Below are 18257 nucleotides of genomic sequence, written 5' to 3' on the forward strand. Positions count from 1 at the left end.
CATCTTTAAACGTCCTAGATAACGTATGGTTTATCTGCTCTTCCATGAAAAACAATCATTCTTGTATGCCGTGTCATTTTTGTCCGACGTCAGTCTGTAATTAACTACATCTTCTTCAACTAGGTATGGCTAGCTTTGGCACACTGTAGTTTTTAGTACGAACGGAATATTGTGATTTTGTATCGATGTAATCCATTACCACTCCGTTTAATGATCAATGCAGTTTGAATACTCGAAAGCCAAATAAAATTTGTGCTTGCATAGATCTTCCTAAAGAGTTTTCGTCTCTCTTCATACACATTCTAGGAGAAAACACGTATGTAGCTAGCTTGATGATTTATACTGCCATCTACAATACACACAGATAATGATGTATAGTTGTTAATGTCGTCATCTTCTTAATAAATTTATCTCTGTTTCACTCAATGGCTTATCATCCAAGACTCTGGTCTTTAAAGTAAATGGTTTGAACCCGGGAGCATCGTTACATGTTTGTAAATGTCGATCGTCCAGGTAAGTAGAGTCCTGAGAAGGACTGTTTTTGTTCTTGTTGACTGACGTTTCGACAATCTAGACTCTGAAGATGACTACCGCTAAGGTTGTCGAAACGTCAGTCAACAACAACAAAAACAGTCCTTCTCAGGACTATACCAACCTGGACGATCGACATTTACAAACACTCTGGTCTTTATCTTTTCCATGAGGGTAATTTAAAATTATAGTGCCATTAATAGTGCAAGTAGCTACATTGGTTGTTTGTTTTTAACTCATTTTCCAATTGAAGACATTTCTCTAACTTCAATATGCTATTGTAAAATAAAGGAAATTAATGAAGAAAGAAAACAGATCTTTGTTTTTCACTTGGCTGTGAGTTTTTGTAGATCCAAACCGTTTCTCCCGTGAAATGAAACCACGTCACTAACGTTTAGATCTTTATCATCATTAGAAATTCTACCAACTAATTTTGTCTTGTTTAGCTATGTTTCAATAAAACATTGTGCTGTGGCATTCACATTTACCGACAGTCTCTTATCGACATTTTGTGTTTGAAAGCTTCATTTACCCTGATAACAAAAAGAATGTCAACGTTATTCAAGTACTGTGTAGCAGCTGAGGTTAGGTTCAGCGCATGCCACTCCACTTTTTGTATAGACAAGCATAAGTTTACAACCCCGAGGCCCTAGTACCATGAGAAAGTATCAAGTTACTAACTACTGATGCTTTCACAAGACAAACCGTTTGTAGATAATATATTTATCTTCTCGTAAAAAGAGAAATGTTTGAAGTTTGAACGTGTTTGTTGAAACCACCTAATTGATCATGAGTGACGTCATTAGTTGAGAACTCCGTGACAGAAACATCTTCGTTTGCACGTTGAAGGTGCGATGAAGCCTTTTCTATCATAAAGGTAAAATCAACACAAAATGGTTTTTTTGAATGAAATCTTTCAAAACAACCAATAGACAGACTTCAGGTCTTCAACGAATTCAAGGCTTTAGCTAGTCCAGGAAATAATCATACAAAGAATAAAATGTCAACATGATGCTAAAGGTCCATAAAAATTTCTAACATTAACAGGTTATTATTTACTTCTGGTTGAATTGAAGAATACAATCTAAAACACCAGGATCAAACTTTGCATCTTCAAGAAGTGATCCTTTAAACAACAGTTTCTTCTCATGAATAAGTTTTAAAAAGCTTGAGCAACTTGCACCATACAATGGTGGCTTATGGGAAGGTCCATTTGTGTGCTGGCCGACATTGAAGGCTCGGCACTGGCGAAAATCAGCACCATTCAGATTGGCATTAGTGAAGTCAATTCTTACATTGCTTCCAAATTCACAGCCATAAAATGAAGCTAATCTAAGATTGGCTTCAACAAAACTAACATTGTGAACAAATGCAATATGAATAAATGATAAACTGCATAAATTTTGTTTGTCAAAATTGAGATTTGATCTTGTCATATTTCGAGTGTTTTTGTGGTCCAAAGGATTTGAGTCATTACTTCTGTTACTAAACAGGGAATTGACTTGATCTTGCGTCAATGTGTTTGCCGGTAATGTGGTAGAAGATATAAGTGCTTCCTCAATAATTTTAGATAAACCCGGAAGTTGAAAATAATCTGCGTCCCTGTAAATATGCTTCAAAATTGTACGATCTTCCGGAAGAGTATCTGGTGATAAATCACCTCGCAGATAATTCAAAACGTATTTAAAATATGTGCCATCTCTGTCAATAAAATAAGTGTTTTCAGAAGTTGGTATCATTTTATGCCTTCCTGAAAACATCACAGCTAACATAGACGACTTATCACGAGTTAAAGTAGCTAAAGATGTGGAGAAAAAATGTCCTCCAACATCTAACTTGATGTGAGAATTCTGTATTTCGTAAATATTTGTCATGAAACTCTTTTCTTTCTCTAATTTTAGTTTCTCTTCTTCAAGTAAATGTCGTTGTTCTTTGACCTCTTCATCAAATTTCTGCCACGCTATCTTCATTTCTTCGTTGAATTTGGCTTGGGATACTTCAAGATCTCTCATTGCCTTCTCTAGGAGCTCTTCTCGTCTGGTAAACTTTTCTAAAAGCAGCGAGAAATCATTTTTAACATTAGTTTTAAATTCTTCGTGATTTTGTAAAGAACCTGCCATTTTGTTTGTTTACGTTTTATCATCGGGGAGTTGTAAGACTGGGATCAAGTTTTGTACTTCACAACAGTTTGATATGGTTTGACTTTTGGATATATGTTGGAGTCGTCTTCCTCTTCCTTTTCACGGCAACTGGAAGAATTTGATGGCGGTATGCAAGCATAGAGAGCATTCAGAGAAGGACGTCTACAAAGAATTAAAAGGATTTCAAAAAGATGAGGTTTAAAGCGAAGCTTGTGGATATATCGTCCATTCATAAATTTACAAGTTAGTATTTACCTAAATTTTCAATGGCTATACAGTGATTCTGTTGCCGTGATAAATATTGTTTTTATGCAATATTTAATGCAGCTTGGTATCTTTCTAGGTGTAGTTTCAACTGTCTCTCATATGGCAAAGATGTGTGCCTTGAGGTTGTCTCCAAGCACACTTTATTTTATCATGAATGACACAGCTGCAGAAGGTGGTGCTACAGTTTGGTGTGAAGTGAATCAGGTAGAGCTTTCTGAAGCATATTTAAAAGCTATGTCTGTTCTCCCCTTCCAGCTTAATTTTTTACCAGCTGGCAATTAAACTGTATTTGGTATTAATTTTTTTGCACATAATTATAGTACTACCTGTAGTAGTGTTGCCAGCCTGCAAGTTTTAGTTCTGCTATGTAAATTTTAGATCATTAAAATTAACATAGAAAAATTAAAATAGCAGAACCAAATTAGCAGGTTGGCTACACTACTGTGTGTTGCAATCATTTAAAAAAGTAAAATTTCATTTTTATTTGATGATTTGAAGAGCTCTTTGTTTGAGGAGTTTCGGATTGAAGGAATCGAAGGAAGTAATGACAACATATATTTGGAACTTTGTCCAGAAAATCTTGTGAAAGCAATGAGATCTGCTGCAAATGCACAAATGGTGAAAATTAAATTGACAAACAAAGTCACTCCATGTTTAACATTTGAAATCTCATTGGTAAGTATATTTACAACTGAATATACATAGTATGTATCAAGTCGTTCCCAGGCTCTTTACTTTGACCAGCAATGTAGGAGCATCAATATAAAGAGAATGGGAATGAGGTTGCTATATTATATGTATTGTTGTTGTTGTATAAATCATTATCAAGGAATTAATCATAGGCTGTTCAAACAAAAGCACAAACCATGGTCATAGGAAGATCAATATTTTGAAGGGGGGTGGGGAGCATTCATAGTAGAATCTGTATTAAGCGGTCACCCTTGGTGATTTCTCATGTGACCATTTAATACAGGTCTTCAGGAAAATTACCAGACGGGCTACGTGTAATATTTCATACAACTAAATTGAAACAATTTGTTTTTGTCCCTTAATATACATGCCAAATAACAACACTATATAAAGCAATTTTTTCTTAATTTGAACTAGAAATTAAAAATAGTATACATAAAAATGTCAAGGCTCAAACAGCTGAAAAATAATCAATGCAAGTGTGTCAACAGAGAAGGTGGTTATAACTTTTAAATTCCATCCTTTCTTGAAGATATGTTTCTTTTAATGGCTGAAGGGATGTTAGAAAAATTCAAATTACTGGTGTAATCGTCCACATAAATAAAAAGTATTGTTGACACTATCGAGTGATTAAGGATGAAAAATACAATACAAAGACATTTATACAATATGTGGCATGTTCCAGATAAAATATTTAATTTTGTCTAACCTTGTTTTTCATTTCCCATAGCCATCAATGGTCCGTTCACGAAAATTGATACATGACACTCCAGTTACAGTTATTAGACAAGCTGAATGGGATGATTATCAAGAACCACAACTTCAGCAATATGATGTTTGCTATATTATTTATCTTATACGCACTGCATACCGTCATATCTATTTATAAATTTCGTTTTTCACGAAATTTGAATTTCGTGGAAAGTCAGCCAACCAATGAAAACTATTCACTTACTGTTTAGATAAGCATCTGTATGCCGTCACTCAAGACAGTAAAGAATATTGTGGATAAAATGAAGCAATTCAACAGTCAAATTGTAAATAATTTTACTATACTTTTTATGTAGCAACGGACTCCTCAAATGAAAAATGTTCTATATTTAAGAGGCTGTTTTCATGAGAAGCACTATGGTGATGGCTAGCCTTCTCTGAAGGCTTTTGCCGAGATAAAAACTGTGCTTGCATTTCGCGCTTTGACGCTTAATAAAAATCGCAGTCCACAAACCAGAATAGTTATTGCTAGTTTCTTTTCACACTTTCTTTGCTGTCTTTTCTTGCTGCGATTGTTAAAAAAGGATCTCTCGCGGCGTGCGTATTCTTTAAATTTTCCCCTTTTTTCAGCTTCACAAAGAAGGCTGTTGGTTTAAGCTGCATATGAAAAATTTTCAGCCCTTTCAAGCGAGATCTTTGGTAGTCAATAGCGAGCTCTCGGCTCCTGTCATGTAAACTAATTTTTAGTATGGATTAACGATTTTAGCATGCAGGATCTCGCCCTGTTGGGCCAGCCTTTCCTGTAGAATCGTGTAAACAACCTCTTTGTCGCCGTCAAGTTAACACAAATTGTTAACTAATATTTCATGATTTTTTGTGAAGTTTCAAAATTTGAACAGTCAATATTTCATGCTTTACCAAGTCCGACATTAACTTAGTATGATACATACAAGTCCGACATTAACTTAGTATGAAACACATAAGTTTCGACATTTTCTTCCTCATAAATAGGTGATTTCAGCAAACTCAAGAGGATGTATGACTTTGAAAGTTGCCACCGATTTAGTGACAACGACAACATACTTTAAGGGACTAGAAGTTGAAGATTTGGGTTAGTAATCATTTTTGGCAGTTTACGTAATCACAATACAGCTTTATGTTCTATTGCCTACATGCATAGAAATTTGTTGTTGTTTTTTTCATAACGTTGTCTTTTTTTTACGACAAATAATTTTATTTTACGATAGAAGGAAACCATTCGAATGCAAGCAACTGCAGTAACACACCGAGAACGACGGAAGCAACGTTGGACATCAAAAAGTTTTTGGCTTTTTTTCACGGTCAGAATATCAACCCAACTAAAGTAATATGTAGTGAGTACAAATACTTTCCTTCAAAGTTGATTATTTTGCTGCATGTGTTCTGTCATAGAAGACGTCTCAGTATAAAGTACAGCTTACTTAAACAAATGCAAAACGATAAAAATCGAAAGCATAACCACTTACTGACGTACATGCAATTGGCAAAAGCTTTGTGAGCTAGTGGAGATATAATTATAAATAATTTTTTGTGGGAAGAACCCTGTTGCTTAGCTGACCTCGTATGCCACATCGCACTACAAATAACTTGGTGTGTTTTCCATTCCTAATGTACTTCACTAGACGTTAAATTTCCTCTCCTAAACCTGTGGAAGGGTGGACAAATAGCTGGAAGGTTACCTTTTTCATGACCATATTTAAATTGGGTAATTTTAAAGGGGAATATTTAATTGCAACGTTGATTAGCTGGAAAAAAAAACACAGCAAGTATTAAGTATGCTTTGTGTTCCTAGATTTATTGAGCTTTGATTCATCGCATAAAATGATATATTGACTTTGAAATTTGTTTTATAGACATATCTGATCAAAGAACGGTTCACTTTCATCTCACTCAGGATGATTTTTCCCTTGAATATTTAATTCCTGCTATTGTTACTGGAGAAATTTAATATTCAAGGTAAGTGTAGTTGTGATCTACCAAGTGAACGGTGAATTTAATTTTAAGTTTAAGCCAGAGATTTTTGTGAGCAATCTGGCATTGTTTGAGAATCGCGGTCTATTTCATCACGATGTATTTTATGCAATAATGTTTTTATCGTTTGATTATCACTGTTGCTCTTATTTTGAGTGGTTCTTATCTTAAGTCTCCACTCCACGTATTTGATTTCATTCTTTTGTCTTGACATAGAGCTTTTGAAAATCTATTTGGCATCTGTACATCTCATAAGCAAAGTCTTCCTAATCAGATTAATAAGATTTCGTAATTTCGAAAATATTGCGGGCACGTTTAGATCCCAAACTAATGACGAATTTAAAGTTGCCGTAGCCTGTATGCAGGCTGCATGATGATGTCTCTCAGATTTTATTGCTATATTTGTGCATTTCACGATGTGTAACACATAAGAAAAGCGTTCTTTTTAAATGATGCAGAAGTCTTTTGATGATATCAAAGAACACAACTTGCATGTCAATTCTTCCCAAGAAAAAAGATTTCTTGTAGTATTTATCTTAAAATGTCCACGTTATGAAACCCATGCATAGTAGTTGACCTTTTACACAAATCATTACTCTTTGTTTTTTAATCTCCATAATGTTTGTCAACACTTTCACTAAAAGTCGCTGCTGTTCGATGTCAAGTTGTTGAGCCATGCGAACTTTCTTTTATCAACCCAACATCAAATTTATTTGAAGATGAAAGAAGACAAATGATTGCATGTTGTAAATCGCCAACCACTTCATATTAAAGTCAGTCATTATCACAATAAGGATAACTTGCTTTAATACAATATAGAGGAGTTGTGTATGTTGAGCTTCTCGGCTTCTGTACCATTTTATGATCTTTCATTTAAAATATTCCATATCTCAGTGTTAAAATACAAAAATCACTAGGTTGCTATGTGTGCTTATGGTAAACCCTGCTCTTAGTCAGAAAGCTTTCTGTTCTAGAAAGAACAAAGTTCAAGAATAATTTGTCCTGTAACAACTTAATACAACGACCTATTTTAGTGAACATTAGACTGTATAATAATGAATACATTCGTGACGTGCCGGAATTTATTGATAAATTAGACAGCCATATGGTTATATTGACGATAAATTAAAATACCATCAATACAAGAACTTATACCTTGCATCAATAAATTCTTTTTGTATTGTTGACAACTGCTTAAAGCTATAAAATAATGAGTTCGTTCTTTGGACATAATTCACTAGGTATGAAATCAACAGTAGATTTTCATCGCGTGTCTCTCTCTATATTCCCACGAAACCATTCATTCAAACGTGAAATGTTTGTACGACTTCAAAACCGTTCAAATACGTGTTAAAGTTGTGTTAAAGCAAGAACTTGATGTTGTTTTCAAACTTGACTTTTTAATAAATTGAGTGTCATACAGAGACTGTATAAACTGTATCGTATAAACTGGAATATTTACTAAATATCATAATTATAGAATAGTTTCTTTTGCGTTATTCAATAAAGTTAGATCAAGTAATTGAATTTTAGCGTCGTTGATTGTACTGTTCGCATCTTCATTAGTCCCACAAAATTTGTCTTCAAGTGCTTCGCGATAATGGCTTTGGTTGATGTTGTTTTCATGTGGTTTGTGGCAAACAGAATTGTCGAAATTTTGTGCATCGCTTTCACTTAATCGTGATCTAAGATGGGTTTGTGAATGTGATGACACACAACGCACTTCTCTTGTTCTGTTATTTTCAGCCAAGTCATCGTTCTTCCCCTTTATCTGTTCCGACGAAGAGGACTTCTTCCCAATTTTAACTCTTTTTGAGTCGAAAAGTGCTGACCGCTCGTCTTTTTTTAGATTTTTCATTTCAGTTGTAATTGGAAGTGGGATACTGATGTTTTTATTTGAGCCCAAGATTTTATCATTTTGCCCACAGATGTATTTAATGAAGAATACTTTATAGGCTTTACGAAAATCAGTTTGCAGCGTTCCGTAAACTAGTGAATTTAATGCACTGTTTGCCATGGTAAAGAGATTGGATATACGGAAAAAATAAAGATAATATTTTCTGTTTTCCAGGTCTCCGTATTTCGTCCAAAAGTACACAATATGTTGTGGCAACATGCAGAATAAATAAATCAAAATTAAAGCGACAAGCATTTTTGTTATCTTTTGACTTTGACGTTGTCTTGTGATTTCAGCTGTATAGTTGACACTACCCGCAATAGCTCTTGAGTCCCTTTGTAAATATATCGATCGCCTTTGTAATTTTCTCGCAGCTGCTCCATAAAGCATGGACATGATGAGCAATGGTAACATATATTGCAACAAAAACATTGTTATCCAATAAGATTCGGATGAATAAGAATTCGTCCATTTCTCGTCACAGAAGACTTTATTACCTTTTTCAAGGGTACCAGCAATGATCATTAGTGGTAGTGCTGTTGCTATACCTATAAGCCAAGTTATGAGGATAACTTTTCGCACTGTGGTCAACTTCAAGCGAGGTTGAAATGGAAAAACAATACCCCGAAATCGTTCCCAACTGATGGCAATTAAAGTTGCTGTTGAAGACGTTAAACATACAGGTATGATACTGTATGTAATTTGACAGCCAATATTACCGAACGGCCAATTTTGGTTGTTCTCGTACGCAGCGTATTGCGATGGTACGTATATAACTATGATCACGAGATCAGAGATTGCCAGATTAAGTGTAAAACAGTTCATCACTGTTCTCATTCGCCTTTGCTGTATCATCACGATACATACTAGTAAATTTCCACACAGTCCTATGAGAAAGACCACAGTGAAAGAGAATCTTAGCGCCATTTTTAATGCCAATGGATCTTCGTTTTTGATCTCGTTCGTTTGATTCGTCATTGCGATTTTAAATATCCGCACTCTAAACAAAATTGTTTTATATTGCGGTTTGTAAAGCCTCTTCCCTCATGTGTTTATTAAATTAGTTTTATCGCCATTCGTCCGGTACATACATAAATACTATTATCACTTTTGGCAATCAATTTATTATCTATCGTTCATTATCATCGTTAATGCCGAATATTCTCCGTGAACATTTGGAGTTTGATTACGTATCTTTTATCACCCTGAAAATATAAAGTTAAATTATCCTTCGGTCCATCTTCAAAGACATATTCAAAGAATTTAGCAATAAAAAGTTCAAAAACAATTTCTTCATCCCACGAAAAGATTGCGTTCTTGAAAGTAAATATATTTCATGACCATATAGCATAAATCCAACTGATTTTCTTCCCTTCAGTAAATCAATATTTTGTTTTTTTCAGTAAAAATGTTGTTTATTTCCTTGAGTTTTAGCTACTGCATCACACCTTAAGGACATTGCAATTCACGTGTGAATATATTTTCCTTAACATGTTCACATGTTTTATTTTATTCTTGGTGTACATTTAATGTGTTTCCCTGTTCAGGAATAAATGTTCCTTGCCACGGTTAGAATACTCGTATGCTTTGCTCGTATGTAGAGATCATAAAAATACCCGAGAATACTGCCTTAAAACCCATATCAACGTTTATAGGAATTTGGTTTTAAAAAACTTGTAAATTTCAAATAGTGTCAGTCTGTCATTACTGCATATACGACAATTTTACAATTCTATGCACAATGGAGCTTTTCAACAACTTCTACAAAAACAACCCTTAGCTCCAAGCACGTTATGAAACGTCGTTAAACTTCATCAAGTATTGTACTATTTACCTTTAAAATGTGGTGCTTAAAACATCCTGTGAAAATTAAAAAATAGAAATATAGTTTGCACTTCGTTGGGGATGTCTTTAAGGGATAAGAGAATTAGCTTTATTGAGATGTAGTTCACTTTTTGCAACTTCTACTAAAAATGGAGATTCTTCATGACCTTATTTTCTCTGTCTTGGTTACAAGTAACTGTTCTTATTTGTTATTTTAGTTGATTTTAGTGCATCTTAATTGTGTTCTCTGGTTGCAGAATATCAAAATGATGGAAAAGTGAATGTTGGAAAGAATTCCAATTTAAAAGTTTTCTGCAAGACGGAACTTTAATAAAATTTAAATTGGTCGTGATTGATGACGAAAATCTCAACACATTAAAAGTTGAGCTGACGAAAGTGTTTGATAACAATCGGGACTTTTAATTATCCTGTGTTCACAGGTGCTTTTTTGGATTTCCAAATATTGTCGCAAAGATATTGTCGTAAAGATACAGTCGTATGTTTATCAAACAAAATTAATCGACCAAATTTCATGACTCATGAGATTGGAGAATTCGACTATTCGGTATTCCATGCTACTCATATGTCCCCACCTGTGCTTGATGGAGCTAACGCTATTTAATGGCATTTTTTCTATTCCGAAAAATGTATTCCTTGCGAATCAAATGTCTACATGTGCTTGATGTAGTACAGTCTATAATTGTATTTTTTTCATTCTGATTTATTATCACATAATTCACATTTGATTCGAGGTTTTTTTGTCCAACATTTTTATATTTTTTCGGTATATCAACATCGTGAACATTGTGTGTCAGAAAAACAAATAAATGATAGGAGATTTTATTGTTTTAATTCGACTTGTTTTTAGAAGACAAGTCAATAGAAGATGCATGGCGCGAACCGAAAAGAAAGGAAATTTCTAAAATGAAAAAAGAGAGAGATTTGTGATGAACTGTCAGACTTGTTGAATTGAGATAAATGCTGAAAAAGTGAGATCTTCATCTGGCTTACTTGTTGAAGCAGATAAAATTATTAAAAGGGACGAATACACAGTTTAAAGATTGCTTTGAAGTTTGAACAGCGTATTTGTAATGGTGAAGGACAACTGATTAGCTAGTCATTAAAAGAAATGCTTTCAAAGCTTATTACCACAACCAAGTTTTTGTTTTGTAACGAATGCATTTTTGATAAGAACCTTCAAAGCTATTTTAAATAAAAGAAAATGTTTCTTTGAAAAAAGCATTAAAGGGAAAAAATCGCAAGAGGTTTCTATAGCCACCGGTTTCTGTCAATTTATTCACGCTGTTTTAATCGTTTCCATTGAGGATGGGCGAAACCGTAGATGGGGACGAAATGAAAAAGATGTTAGGGTCCATGCATCTCAGAGAAAAGGCTCTAAAACTTGATTGTGCACTAGGTCCCTTAATCTCCTCTAATGTGATATTGGGCGTATTGGAATTGGACAATCAGATATTCCACAATTATAAAAGCCTCTTCATTCAATATCCTTTCCCGAAATCCTGAAAAATCCATGCTGTACATCTCATCTTTAAAAACTTTTCAAATTTGAAACATAGACCTCTTCTTGCATATTTTTGCTCAAATCTACGGATTGTATGGTGCGCCAAGATGGACAATATTACCAAAATCGAAAATATTTATAACGAAACACATTATCGTATGTCGAAAATAATATACTGGCAACTCTTTCAATATTTGTAAAACGAAACGCAAAAATATAAAAGAAAACAAAAATTCGTTTACCATAATTTATATATACACAACGAAATTTATTTTAAAAAGTTATGAAAATTATTTTTATAAAACGAAACTCATTTATATAAAACGAAATTGACATTCATAAAACGACATTTTCTTCGAACAAACGACATTTTTTACCGCGCCCTGCCACTGACATCAAAGAAAAAACGGCGTTTTGACTTTTTTCCTCCTCCATAATTTACACTTGGGTTGAACAGTGGAGACGTGTGGTGCATTGAAGTATTAGCTGCTGTAGTCGCTGCTCCTCCGACTGTTGTGGTTGTGGATGAACGACCATTTGCAGAGGGGAAAAGAGTGTGTATCGTACTTTCAATATTGCTAACGTTAGCATCGTTATCTCCTTCAAAAGTTCTTTCACAATTGTTGGAGCAATCACTTTCAGAGAGCTGAGTGATGGCTGCAACAAGGTTTGTCAAGTTATGTAAATTCCTTCGCGAAGACATCCTCAAAATTTTGTAGTGGATGGCTCTTTGCAGGCTACAAAATAATGGCCGCAAAAAAGCGGTAAAAAATGTCGTTTGTTCGAAGAAAATGTCGTTTGTTCGAAGAAAATGTCGTTTTATGAATGTCAATTTCGTTTTATATGAGTTTCGTTTTATAAAAATAACTTTCATAACTTGAAAAATAAATTTCGTTGTGTATATATAAATTATGGTCTGTTTTCTTTATATTTTGCGTTTTTACAAATATTGAAAGTTGCCATATTTTCGACATACGATAATGTGTTTCGTTGTAAATATTTTCGATTTTGGTAATATTGTCCATCTTACGGATTGCACCATAAAAACTGTTTTCTATTGTTTGGTTCGATACTCGAGCAAATCTGCAAAACATCATTAAACTTTACAACGTTTAATGCATTGAGAAGACGTTGCAAATCAATGCTTATAGAATTCTTGGAAATTTATGTTTCGTGAAACATCGATCGATATTTGTAAGGTCAGCGGTCATGTAGAAATTTTGAAAACAATAAATATGGCCGAAATTCACAGTACTCGCTCGCCATTCATGACTGATGTTCATTCAAACAAGGTTTGTAAAAAAAGACAGGTGTACTCTGATTGAAATAATTGTACATGTGATGTAGCTTTATTTCACGAAAAGCGAATGTTAATATGATTTATCTTGTATTGTTTTCCTAATGAAAATTTTTAAGGTGTGATTGGAAATTTAAGTTAAATATAATATTAATGCATTTAGATGCACTTGCATAGCAAGCAAAAAAATTTTTTGGTTATACAAATGTTTTTTTTTTAATTTATTTTATTTTTAAAGGTCTGTTCGTTGTAACTTGCGCGCATAATATGGCTAATTCCCTTGTCAAGATTGCTGGTTTTGTTTTGATATATTCCATTGCTTCCTTCTATGGGTTGTTGGTTTCAGTATTTTTGTTATTTAAATTGTGCCAGTTAAGAGGAAAATTGTTCAAGAAAACACAAAGAAAACAAGGTAATTATAACAAGTATGTATAATCATGCTAATGCTACCTTGAATATTAAATTAATAAGCATGTCAATGCAACAAAGCATTTTAATGTAAGCATGGTGAACCAGGTTGTTGAACCAAAAGTCCTATTTTATCAACACCATGGTTTTTCTCAATGAAAAGAAATAATTTACTAACTATTTTCATAAAAACATTTGTTTGCTACTGGTGAGTTTTTTATGCCCTCGAAGAATGATGGTCCAGGTACCAATTAACTTAGACAAAGAATTCCAAGTTTAATTCTCAAATTGCATGTTTGATATCTTGCTTCTGTAAAATAGCTCCAGAATGTCTTCAAGATGCTTCTTTTGGCAATCATCATTATGTCACAACAAAATCTGGTCATAAGTTTCATTATGTTGCAAAAGGAGACACTGATAAACCATTGATGTTGTGCTTGCATGGATTCCCAGAGGTATCAGCTTTTATTATGCAAGTTTTTAGCCTATTTGGTTCTGTTTGGTCATCATTCTGTAAGGCAATATTGCAATCTTTATTCTGTATTGAGGTTAAAGTGAGGTTGAAGTAATTTTTCATTCAATTTAATTTTATTTAGTTTTGGTTTAGTTGGAGATTTCAGCTGAAAGAGTTTAGCAATGATTACCATGTTGTTGCTTTTGATATGAGGTACGTATATGGATAACATTATGCTACAATCTGTTATTCAAGGAATTTTTACCCAAGAAAAATAAGTAGATTTTGGTTGCTCCTTGTGTTGTAGGAATATGTTGTATCATGATTTTATCAATACATTGAATCCATTTATAATTTTGAGATGTTTGTCTATTGTAGAGGTTATGGTGACAGCTATAGTCCAACTGGGGCAATTAATTATGTTGCTCAATTTCTTGTTCAAGATATAAAAGAAGTTGTAAGTTTCGTTGATTTCACACTTTTTCCACACTATGCTCAATAGGATCAATCAAATGTTTATTGAGGGACAATGCTTATGTATTCTGCTATGCCTTGCTGATTTTGAAAACATTGTCAATTTCAAAAGAAATCAGCCTGAGTATAGCACAGTGTTTCACATCATGTAATGTTCGATTGGCTCCAATATTTCACTGCCAACTCCGTTTGAATCTTCCATGTTCGTCAAAGTGGAAAAGTTTTTTTAAAAATACTGGATTTTCATTATGATATATCAGAAAGAAATATTAGTAGTAATGAATACAATTGAGCGATAAATCTTGGAAAAGAAGTTTCAATGATTAATTCTTTGCCCGCTTTGAATTATCATGCGGGCATTTGCTTGGAATTGTTGATCATGTCCAAATGCTACAACTTTACTTGAGACAATCTTCAAAAATGGTTTCTGCATGTGAGAATTTATTATTTTGAAAGTTGTGATTTGCTATTAGTCTGTCTTATGAAGGGGTCGATGCTGAGTGTCTTGTTCTTTAAGTCCCCGTTCATTTAATTAATACGCTTTAAAAAGTGAAAAAGTCACCACTCAGTTGATATCGCTGTACGGGCTTTGTGCAACCGGCCCCAGGATTGTAACCCGTATAGAAATTTGACGTATGTAAGAGTTTGAATGTATAGCATTTCCTCTGGTAACTTATTTTTCAGGATTTCTTACGATGAATCAATGATCATAAACGTTTCTTTTCATAAATTATGTTCGACAACGTCTTTATACAGACAAAGTTCTGAGATTTATCCCGTTATCAATGTGTCCTTTTAAATTTCTTTGTATTTCCGGGCGTTTTCTTAGTATAAAATATTAAAGTTGTGCATATACAGTTCAGTGGAGCAAAAAGATTAATAATACTTTATGTTGAATTATCGTTGAAAGGTCGATGCTCTTGGTTATTCGTCTTGTATTCTTCTTGGTCATGATTGGGGTGGAGTTTCGGCTTGGTAAGTGACTGCATTTTACATAATAATATTTCAATAAGTGGTGAATAATTTACTTTGCTAATGTTGGAAGCAAATCTTAAAGAACAAGATACTCAGGATCGACCCCTTCATAAGAGAATAGTTTACTTTACTAATGTTGGAAGGAAAACATACTGAACCATTTTTTATTTATTGTGACGTATATATGATAGATGTCTTGTTAAATTGATTACATATGTGTGTCACAGTTAGCCAACAATGACGTTAGCTAAACGTATACAAGGCAATCTAGTTAATAAAATTCAAGAATAATGTTTTGTGAATGTGCATACTACATTAAAACACGCAAATGACCAATAAACGCGTGTGAGCAATCACAAAAATAACTCATAAAGCAACTTGTCTTTATTTCAGGTCATTTGCGATGATATATCCCGATATTGTGGATAAACTTGTGATCGTGAACGCACCTCATCCATTGTAATTTTTTTCTCTTGATCTTGAGCGTTGTATAAATACACTGACTAACTTTGTATTTGAAATTTTTCTTCACAGAGTTATGCGGAAGAAAAATGTGTTTTTATCACGGAAACAATTTTTTATGTCCTGGGTCAGTAATGGTCTTGCTGACTGTGTTCAGGGGTGTCGGAACCTTAGATAGGGGATGGAAGAAGGGGCAGTGCCCCCCTCACATTGTATTAGAATAGCAAAATTACTATGAAAGAGAATATTTATGTTACATTTTTTTATTAGCCTGAGGTAAAGCATGCGGCTTTGTAGTAATGAAAAGTGCCATTTATAGCTTTGATTTTGTGATTGTATCTAGTACATGCAATATACAGAAAACACAATACTACTGCCAAATTGGTTTTCGTCATTTCTCGGAATCCCCCTTCCCACTTTTATAGTCTTCTGACGCCCCTGACTGTGTTAATCAACTGTAAACTTTAATGATTTTTTGTGAAATATGTTTAATTTTCATGTTTTATACCAAACATTTGCATATAATATTAAATTTTATTTGTTTTACTTTTAGTACGTATTTTTCAATTGTCTTCCGTATTTGCCAGAAATTTTTTTCTCTTTCAACGACAATTGCCTTTTGACGAGATACATACTGATACTGCCGTAAGTACTTATTTGAAATTCTTTCATATCTTCCTCTGTATCTTCCTTACTTTTTAATTGAAACTTATCATATATGACTTTCTCTAGGGAAAACGGTTTTAGAACTTATATATTTACGATGAACTCTTTTAGTGGACTGATGAAGTAAAAGACGCCTTCAAATACATGTTTACAAAACCAGGGGCATGGACTCCCCCTATCAACTACTATCGCGCTGCAATGCTTTACGCAGGCAATGTGTCTTGGCCAAAAAAAGCAAAGAAAGTGATTTCATTTCCAACGCTTGTTGTTTGGGTGCAGTATACGATTCTTGTTTGTTTTATTATAAGTTCCTAAAAAAAGTTTGCGTTCATTGATCATTAATCGTAAATGTGTCTTGTTGGTTTACAAACATCAAAAAGAAAGTCAGCGTTTTACATTAAATATATCAGCGGCCATGTGTGTGAGAAGTTTAAATTTGGCAACTGTATTGCGGTTACAATAGCATACATTATCATACATTATCATGGGAGCATACATTATCATGAGAGCATACATTATCATGGGAGCATACATAAATACATGCCTATTTTTATTTGTTTACTTCTGAAACGTCAGACACCTAAAGAATGAGTTGACATTTTTTCTCAGTCACCTGACTATCTATCTTTGTCGGCAAGTAAAGTGTTTGGCTTCTTTTACCAACGACGTCCACACAATCAGATTAAAGAAATCAAATTTAATTGCCAACATACCTCTGAAGAGAAACGCAGATTTTATACTCACCATATATATGGTCACTTATAATTTATTTAAGAAATAAAAATGTTTACTGTGTTTTCACGGGCTTATGCAAACCGAGGAGGCCTTTGGGAGAAATCGAGAGCAGATCAGTGCAAGCCCAAGACCGAAGGTCGAGGGTTGTACATGCTCGAGAGCTCTCGCAAACGTCTTCAGGTTTGCATAAGCCAGTGCAAACTCGAAAAACATCTTTTATTTCTTTTATAAAATAACAATAATGCGAAAAAGACAAACATTTAAATTTTATCTCTAAAATGTATTCATGATCGATTTGCAATCATTGTGTTTAGTTTGTAATGTATTATAATATTTTGGCTGTACCATGTTTTTATTGAAAGTTAGAAATACTCGTAATTTACTAGTTGCAGTCTTGAGTCATTTGTGCCACAGATTTTACCACTCTATATTTAAATGCGGTTGTTTTTTTAGGGAAACAATGACAAATATATCGATGAGAGTTTATTAAACTATCTTGATGAATATGTTGAAAATCTCACTGTGAAGTAAGACTTTATCTCGTTACAAATGTCGCCACACAAAATGTTTTCTCTTAAGAAAAACTATGCATGATTGTAATCATTGTAGATTTTTTATATAAGTAGAGGAAAGTAAAAAATGTATAATTGCAAAGTAGGATATTAGCAGTTTTATAAAAAACGAGCAATACTTTAAAGTAATATGTGATGTGTGCTTTACATTTATATTCTGTAAAAAGTGTGTAGCGGTGACTGCGAAGTCTGTTCAAAAAATTGGAGGTGGCTGGAATATAACGAAAAAAATTTTTATGTTTGGGACGCTGAGTTTTACCCGATGAATTGATTCTCCATGAAACATTCAGGGGGGGCATTCACTCCTTCCTTTTGTCCTTCGTGTTGTTTGTGTAATTCATTTTCTCTCTCTCTAATTTTGATGCTCAAATTTATGAGTAGACTTTAACTATGTTAAACGCAATGCATTAAACATTTCCAGTTGGTTGTTTTCATTCTATATCTATGCTTATTTAGGATAGTTGAAGGAGCAAGTCACTGGGTTCAACAGGAAAAGCCTGATGTTGTGAACAATTATGTACGACAGTTCCTTGAAGTTAACTAATTTCATTAGCTCTGAGGATTAGTAAGTCAGTAATAAGTATAATGCAGTGAGATTGATATATTTGAATGCTGAAATAT

The 18257-nt window shown here is 33.7% G+C and overlaps 4 protein-coding genes across 9 annotated transcripts; 2 read left to right on the forward strand and 2 right to left on the reverse strand.

The window, feature by feature from the left end:
• Nucleotides 1–921: 921 nt before the first annotated feature.
• On the reverse strand, nt 922–2676 carry LOC124441622 (FH protein interacting protein FIP2-like). The gene has a single exon (XM_046992435.1). It carries the CDS (start codon nt 2649–2651, stop codon nt 1587–1589), a length of 1065 nt encoding a protein of 354 aa, XP_046848391.1. The 5' UTR covers nt 2652–2676; the 3' UTR covers nt 922–1586.
• A 19-nt stretch (nt 2677–2695) lies between these two features.
• LOC124442582 (checkpoint protein HUS1-like) lies at nt 2696–11333 on the forward strand. Of its 5 annotated transcripts, none has more exons than XM_046995415.1 (9): nt 2696–2915; nt 3016–3143; nt 3438–3614; nt 4360–4464; nt 4592–4666; nt 5352–5451; nt 5588–5713; nt 6233–6335; nt 10940–11333. In XM_046995415.1, the coding sequence occupies exons 1-8, from the start codon at nt 2864–2866 to the stop codon at nt 6325–6327; spliced, it is 858 nt and encodes a 285-aa protein (XP_046851371.1). In that variant the 5' UTR covers nt 2696–2863; the 3' UTR covers nt 6328–6335; nt 10940–11333. The 5 variants fall into 5 exon arrangements, with proteins under 5 accessions (XP_046851371.1, XP_046850679.1, XP_046849959.1 ...); XM_046994723.1 differs by lacking the exon at nt 10940–11333 and adding an exon at nt 8422–8495; XM_046994003.1 differs by lacking the exon at nt 10940–11333 and adding an exon at nt 7592–7872.
• LOC124455987 (QRFP-like peptide receptor) lies at nt 7825–9276 on the reverse strand. Its single transcript, XM_047006570.1, has one exon. It carries the CDS (start codon nt 9223–9225, stop codon nt 7825–7827), a length of 1401 nt encoding a protein of 466 aa, XP_046862526.1. The 5' UTR covers nt 9226–9276.
• Nucleotides 11334–11893: 560 nt separating the features above from the next.
• On the forward strand, nt 11894–18201 carry LOC124446022 (epoxide hydrolase 4-like). 2 transcript variants are annotated; one of them, XM_046997854.1, is made up of 12 exons: nt 11894–12260; nt 13129–13302; nt 13620–13753; nt 13895–13965; nt 14131–14209; nt 15137–15201; nt 15595–15660; nt 15736–15790; nt 16217–16308; nt 16441–16602; nt 17518–17591; nt 18093–18201. In XM_046997854.1, exons 2-10 carry the CDS (start codon nt 13158–13160, stop codon nt 16454–16456), a joined length of 723 nt encoding a protein of 240 aa, XP_046853810.1. In that variant the 5' UTR covers nt 11894–12260; nt 13129–13157; the 3' UTR covers nt 16457–16602; nt 17518–17591; nt 18093–18201. The 2 variants fall into 2 exon arrangements, with proteins under 2 accessions (XP_046853810.1, XP_046853123.1); XM_046997167.1 differs by lacking the exon at nt 11894–12260 and adding an exon at nt 12808–12885.
• Nucleotides 18202–18257: the final 56 nt, after the last annotated feature.

This window comes from Xenia sp. Carnegie-2017, unplaced genomic scaffold (assembly GCF_021976095.1).
Source record: "Xenia sp. Carnegie-2017 unplaced genomic scaffold, XeniaSp_v1 HiC_scaffold_1, whole genome shotgun sequence".
Taxonomy (NCBI): Eukaryota; Metazoa; Cnidaria; class Anthozoa; order Malacalcyonacea; family Xeniidae; genus Xenia; species Xenia sp. Carnegie-2017.